Source organism: Nestor notabilis, unplaced genomic scaffold, assembly GCF_000696875.1.
Source record: "Nestor notabilis isolate BGI_N333 unplaced genomic scaffold, ASM69687v1 scaffold18627, whole genome shotgun sequence".
Classification (NCBI taxonomy): domain Eukaryota; kingdom Metazoa; phylum Chordata; class Aves; order Psittaciformes; family Psittacidae; genus Nestor; species Nestor notabilis.
The window spans coordinates 69,384-76,901 of NW_009937140.1; the positions used below are offsets into that span (position 1 = coordinate 69,384).

The window sequence follows — 7,518 nt, forward strand, 5'->3', positions numbered from 1 at the left end:
AGCAATCTGCACATTGCAAAGCCACTGCAAGCAGTCCAACAAAGGGCTCGTAGCTATGACTGTCACACAGAACAAAGAAAGGTTTGCGGTGAAAATCACTGTTTGTATGTAGCTTCCAACCTGATGTCCTCGTTTTAGAGCCCTTCATGAACAAAACTTGAGTGGCTTATCTTTTAGAAGTTCTATGAAGACAGTAAATCATGTGTCAGTTACACTTTAAACCAAAATAAACTGAAAAGCTTTGTGCCATACTTACTCTTGTGCTGTAATGATCACTGTGGAGAAGATTTTCTTTGAATGTAAATGAAGTTAGTCAATGAATACTGTACAACACAAGAGAGTCTGTCTGTAGCCTTGACCATAAAAAAATCCCCACAGCTGAAGCCATTAACCATGCATTTATCCTTACTCTTACGAATTCTGACTGTAGCATAATACCTTCTTCATCCAAATAAATCTACTTTTTCTCTAAATGTGTACATTTTGTCTGTGCAGATGGCTTTTGGCCTCTAAACTGAAAAGGACTGATTGGAAGTTTTACAATAAGCAGCTGAATTCAGCTCATAAACACTCACAATACCCTTAGTGTCATTACCGTTCCAATTTTAACTATGAAGTGTGTAAGTTGCCACCAACATGTTTTCTTATATTTCTCATGTTCCCTGAGATGCAGTAAAAATCATTGTGAACCCCTTATGGGTGGTGTTTTGCATATTGTACTAGCTCATCACAGCACTGTTTTAGTGTCTCTGTAAGTGATGGATATGCTTTTGTGTTGGCGTATTATGAGAACAATCTACAAGTAATACAAAGAGCTGTATCTTTCCTCAGAAACCAATGTACTTCACCCAACTTGATGATACCGCACTGCACTGTAGGACAAAGGAGGGGCCTAAAAAGTTATCTCAGATGGTAGGAACCTAACACACGAGGCTGCAGGTTCCCTACAGGATGTCGTGGTCCTGGCCTTCCTTCTTGTCCCAATTGCACATTCCTGCCCCTTTGAGTGTCTGACATTGTCATTTCAGTGCACAAAGGAAAAAACTAACCCTGCTGGATTTTCTTCTGGCTTAGCTTGTTGAAATGACTCAGAGGATTGGGTGGAGAGCCAGATCCAGCAGAGGAGGGAGTAGTGGGACTGTGGCGGCGTGCAGTTACGATATCAGAGGTTGCCATGGAACCACAGTCGTGGTGCCAAAATCAGTCTTTTCTTGAGAGAAAATGAAGTATATAGATTTTCTTTGTGGTAGGAAATTTTCAGAGGCCGCTGGATGAAGTTTTGCAAGCATGCTTTTCTTTAAAGATAACTTAGAGATATATCTGTGATTTTTAAACCTCCACAGAAATCTCAAATGCTATTTAAAATATATGTCATGTAACTAGTGTGTAGTGTTATTAACACAAAAAAAATCAGGTGTTTATGAGAACCTATTTTGAGTAATTTAACATATACTTCCAAAATGTGCTTTTGTAGTTTGCCAAACAACAGTATTTTTCTTAAATTGATGTGAATATCCTTCCCATAGATTTTCTTTAGAAACATTCCTACAGCACACTGTACATAAACTAGGAAAGCACTAAACAAATAGTTTGAAAATTACAGATTAAAAAAAGGGAGTTTGGGAGTGTACTCTTCAACTCCGTGAACAAAATTGAAAACATGAAAGGATTTAACACAGTATGTTTGTGAAGTCTGGCTTCTTTAAAAGTGTTTTACATACAAATGCATGCATTTTTGTGCATGTGTCTTTGTTCTTGAAGAAGTACCTTCATCAAAACATGAAATCATGTTAATCCTATTCAGGATTAACACAGTCTATTACAGACCTCCCCTATGAAGCCAAAAATAAGTATCTGTTGTAAGTAGAAACAGAGGAAATCTTTTTAATTACTGGTTTAGTAATGAATATATTGTTTGTATTTATAAAGTCATATCTGTCACAAAATCTCCTTCATCCGTTTCTACTGCATATTGCAGTCCAGACACTAAGTAGGATTTTCAGACTAAGCAAGTGAAAAGGGAGATGCATGAAAAGTATGTGATACTAGCTGCAGCTGATACTCAGTTCTGAGACCAGCGGGAACTGGCTCATTTTTATCATGTCTATGTTTGGGTTTTTTGCTAAAATGAAACCTAAAAATGAGAATCTTTTAATAATGACATTCACATGAAATAAATGGGGAGACGAAATGTTAACAAAACTAATGCCACTCTGTGGCTGCTTGTGTAGGAGAAACACCTTTTTGACTTTTTGATCTATCTGCAGTAGGTTCAGTTAAAGGTAATTACAGTGTTTTCTTTTTGGTGAATAGATTAATATTTCAAGGAGAGAACTACACCTCACTTTCTTCTCTGTCACAAAAAGTATATCTGGTTTTGTATTGGTCCGGGACATGAAGTCTGGTTGTCCTTTTGTAGTGTGGCTTTTGATGTATTACTTCTAAGTTAATGTCTCTTACTTTATAGATTGGAAAGTCCAACTTATACACCATCTCACCAACTGCATACACCCCAGCAGCCTCATTCATCTGTTCCAGGTAACAATTTACAAAAGGGTGGAAGAGGGAATGAGACAAGGTGTTGTCTTCTGAGTAAATTACTATCTTGCTTATGTTTATTCAAACGTTATTTATGCAGAAATTACTGGGAGAGCTTTAAAGGAGAGGGTAATAAATGAGTTCTGTAATGTATAAAATGTATGAATGAGAAGTTTGTGTTCGTACCTCTTGTGCATATTTCTGTTAATCTCACTTCTGTTTTGATTATGTAGGATATGGTTTACAACAAGCATTCATAATGTATTTTAGTTGTATTTGTATCTGTTTTAATATTAAATTCTTTGAGGAATGAGGGGTATAATATATATTCAGGATGAAATTGACTCTTTTGTTCTACTTATATTCTCAATATAAAAACACTTTTTTGTCATTGCAGTGTTCTAAGTAGTGAAGCAAACTAATTTGTTAAAGTAACAGAAGGTGATGCTGAAATCATTTTTCATAGCAGTTATCTTGGGTTCTATTTTAATTTCACTTAGGAATCATCAGAAGGTCCACATCAATGTCTTACGTAGATGGGTATGTAGGGACATGGCCCAAAGAAAAAAGGTAAGTAGTCTTACTGTACAAGTTGGTTAAAAAGGTATTATTTATTTGTCATAAGCAGTAATAAATGCTCCATAGTAGTTTGGATTTTCAGAATCCTGTAATAAGAGTTCTTTCAAGTGACTTGCAAAAGTAGAAAGAGAAAACTGTATCATGGTTTAAGAACTCAGTAACAGGAAACAAACATCAGAAATAAATCATCTATTTTTTACATTGAAGTGAGGTATAGTTGAGATCATAAAATCATAGTGTGGTTTGGGTTAGAAGGAACCTTAGAGTTCGTCTAGTTTGAACCCCCTGCCATGGGCAGGGACACCTTCCACTAGACCAGGTTGCTCAAAGCTCCATCCAACCCAGCCTTGAGCACTGCCAGGGATAGGGCAGCCGCAATATATTTGAATTGTTTGCATTAGGTATTTGAATTGTTGGCATTAAATATGTTCACATTTACTCATTGCAATCAACTAAGAGTGGTAAGAGTAACATCCCTAATGAGCTCAGTAAATACAAGCTCAGGGCTTGTATGTTTTTGTGGATAGTAATAACAATCAGGCTGAATGTTTTGGTTTTTAGTTAGGTCGGTCATAAACAATCTATCAGATGTAAACCAAAGTTAAAGTGATAACAGTTATAGTGGTGGGTTATTCAGTAAGTGTAAATTGCATCTCTTCACACCTTCCTTCTGATCTACTGTGGTAATCCCTATCTTCCTAAAATGGCCAGAATTTATTCCAAAGTAATAAGAAGCATTGGCTATCTCTGAAGAAAATGTTACTTTTCATTTTATTGTGCATTTTTATTTATCTTATTTATATTTATCAAATATATATGTATATATATAATTATGATATTGTATTTGAAGCTAGGCAAAATTTATATACCTAACAGTGCCTTTAATACTACAGTCTTAAAGTAATTGTAAACCCAAATATGAATGTTTCAGTAGTAGTAGTAGTAGTAACAATCATGAGTTGCTCAGTTATTTTCTTTAATCTCTATTAGGTCATCATTGCATGGAGTTTCGTTTGACATTTCTTTTGACAAAGAAAAAAGCATTCCAGTATCTACTCCAAACAAAGGAATTACTAGATCTGTGAGCAACGAAGGCCTTACACTAAACACCAACCGCATGCTAAAACATACTAGAAAAAATCTGTCCTTCAAACCAGTAAATGGAGAAGAGGAAAATCAAGATATTGAAGAGGAAAAGGACACAGTAGCTTATAAAGACAGAAAGGCCAATCAGTCTCTTAACACAAATCAAAAAAATGCCAATGAGAGCAGCCACTACAGGTTTCCAAATGGAGCTCTGCAAAACAGGGCAGTTCTGGATGATTTTGGCAATCGGATTGAGACACCAAGCATTGAAGAGGCTTTGCAGATAATTCACAACACTGAAAAATCTCCTAGAGTTATCCCATCAGACCAAATTACAAATGGGTTCTTTCTTCACAATCAGGAAATGAGCATCTTGAATTCAAACATAAAACCAAATCAGTCTACTCCTGATGTAATTACAGACACAAAAGGTGCTCTGAGTCCTGTGACTGACACTACGGAAGTAGATACTGGAATACATGTCCCTTCAGAAGATATTCCAGAGACGATGGATGAGGATTCTTCTTTGAGAGATTATACTGTAAGCATGGACTCTGACATGGAAGAACCATCTAAATTTCTCCAGGATTATGACATGCGAGCTAGCAATCACAGAGATCAGTTAAGTCCCTGCCCCAGCTCAGTGAGTACTAAATCACAGGCAGGCAGCAGCGCTTCTTCAAGTTCAGGGGTTAAGATGACTAGCTTTGCAGAGCAGAAATTCAGGAAGTTGAATCACACAGATAGTAGAAGCAGTGGAAGTAGTTCTCAGAAAACCACACCAGAAGGTTCTGAGCTGAACATCCCTCATGTAGTTGCTTGGACTCATATTCCCGAGGAGGCGTCTGTTCCTCAAGGAAGAGACACTACACAGTTACTGGCTTCTGAAATGGTACATCTGAGGATGAAGCTAGAAGAAAAGAGGCGAGCCATTGAAGCACAGAAGAAGAAAGTTGAAGCTGCATTCACGAAGCAGCGTCAGAAGATGGGAAGAACAGCATTTCTTAATGTTGTGAAAAAGAAAGGTGATGGAGTATCACCTCTTCGAGAAGAAGCAGCAGGAGCTGAAGATGAGAAGGTATTCACTGACAATAATCAGTTGAAAGACAAAGAAGCTCAAAAACCAGATGAGCAAACTAGTAAGACTTCAGAATTAATAAAAGAAAACCCTGAGAACTCTCATAGCAAATGGTTCAAATCTCCCGCTACTCCTATGGATGCTGAAAAGCAATGGAGTTTAGCAAGCCCCTCAGAAGAAAACTTGAATGAAGGAGATATCTTAGAATATACAAAATCTATTGAAAAACTAAACTCTTCTCTACACTTCTTGCAACAAGAAATGCAGCGTTTATCCCTTCAACAGGAGATGTTGATGCAGATGAGAGAGCAACAGGCTTGGGTTATTTCTCCTCCTCAGCCTTCTCCTCAGAAGCAGATTCGGGACTTTAAGGCTTCATCAAGGCAAACAGGAACCCCGACTCCCATTGCACCTTTCTCACAGGAATCTCCTCGCTCTACACATCAATCTCCACAGTCTTCCAACAGGAAGAATGCCTCTTTTCACATTAAAATGCAAAGGACTCCTAGGCCAAATGAACTGAAAATAACACCTCTCAATCGTACCTTGACTGCCCCACGGTCTGTGGATAGTCTTCCCCGGTTGAGGAGATTTTCTCCAAGTCAGGTTCCCATTCAGACTAGATCATTTGTTTGCTTTGGAGATGATGGTGAACAAATAAGTGAACCTCAGTTAAGAGGAAATCTTTCAAAGGAAGTCAAGCCTACAGAAGTACCAAAAGAAGAAGGACCAAAATTGCTGAAACAGTGTGAACAGAATTTGGAGGAAAAGGAGATTAAGCCTATAGAATCTAATGTTTCTGAAGTATTATCTCAGCCTATCACAGAAACTGTCTGCCTCACTCCAAATGAAGATCAGCTAAGCCAACCGATTCTACCACCACCAGCTCCAAAAACAGCTAACTTAATTGAAGTTTCCCTATCAGATTTGAAGCCACCAGAAAAAAATGAAGTATCTGTTGAGAAATATGAAGGTGAGAGTGATAGAGAACAATTTGAGGATGACCAGAAAGTGTGTTGTGGATTCTTTTTTAAGGTAAGAGAACTAGTGGATGCATGTGTCTGCTATTAAGCTTCCTTTGAAAGGGAACTTCTTAATTAAGAGAGATTTCAATGATGATTTTCTATTGAAGTCAAAGCAGATAGTTCTACAACTCTAAATTTGCAGGCATATCTTTTGCACTTGATTAATTTGGCATCATAAGAGAGGTGAGATTCTACTATACTGCAGTTCTGAGCATGCCAGAGTATCCCTTCCCATTCATAGCTGGGGAAGAGTGCTTGGAGGTTTTGGTGAGGAAGATGAATGCTGAATGTAGATTTCTTTTTAACGTAAGTTTTGGTGACCTGAAACAAACATGCTCACATTTCTCAGTCACTTCCCCACCCTACCCCCAGACTTAACTGAAAGTATTTGAAGTACATAACAGCCTGCATGTTTTTTAAATGTCGAATGTCTCCAAGTTGCACTTGGGAGAGCCTTTTTACCTCTCGTGGCTGGCTAAGGAAGTATAGTCTTCCAAGACTCCCTTTTGAAGCTGGTATTTGGGAGCACTCCCTGTTGTCTTTCTGAAGAGTTATATTCAGACAGGCTTTTAACTATCATGCACATTGTATTGTGCATTTAACTATAATGGACAGACACTGAAAGCCATCAAGATTTTGATTTTCCGTCTTGGAATACCTCAGAATCTTGTGTCACACATCTGAGATGTGCCTTGCGTGTCTGGAAGCATTCCTCAGTTCTAACATAACACCTGGCTTGATCAGCGTAAGTTATTTCTGTATGATGCATAGTTAATTGCTTTTTGTGATAAATCACCTTTATCTCTACCCACATACAGTCTTCCAAAGCTGAATACAGAAGTTTATGCAGTGTGGATCGGACTGTAAACAAAAATATTTCACTTAATAAATTTTTTCCTATTGGAGCTGAATTTTATGCTTGACTTAGGAAGGAAAAATTCTTTTATGAAAAGTTTCTAATAGTCTTAAGAAAAATCTTTTAAAATAAATTTGTTCCAATTACTGCATAAGTATGTTATGATATTGCAACCCAGTGTATAGAATTAAGTGTCTAATGACTTGGCAAAATCAGTTGGTGAATTCAGAGATCTTAATATTTTTGGATCCTTTTCCTTCAAATACTGTTGCTGCTAGGATGATCAAAAGGCAGAAAATGATATGGCAATGAAACGAGCAGCATTGTTGGAGAAGCGTTTGAGAAGGGGAAGAGAG

General features: G+C 37.5%; 1 protein-coding gene across 2 annotated transcripts in view; it reads left to right on the forward strand.

Annotated features, from left to right (window-relative positions):
* Nucleotides 1-7,518, forward strand: part of CAMSAP2 (calmodulin regulated spectrin-associated protein family, member 2) — an 84,845-nt gene that overhangs the window by 69,161 nt on the left and 8,166 nt on the right. For both annotated transcript variants that reach the window (XM_010018686.1, XM_010018687.1), the window contains 4 exons: nucleotides 2,468-2,538; nucleotides 3,039-3,108; nucleotides 4,108-6,316; nucleotides 7,441-7,518. The exon at nucleotides 7,441-7,518 is cut by the window's right edge and continues 80 nt beyond it. In XM_010018686.1, coding sequence (XP_010016988.1) covers nucleotides 2,468-2,538; nucleotides 3,039-3,108; nucleotides 4,108-6,316; nucleotides 7,441-7,518 — 2,428 coding nt within the window. The remainder of the gene's footprint in view (nucleotides 1-2,467; nucleotides 2,539-3,038; nucleotides 3,109-4,107; nucleotides 6,317-7,440) is intronic.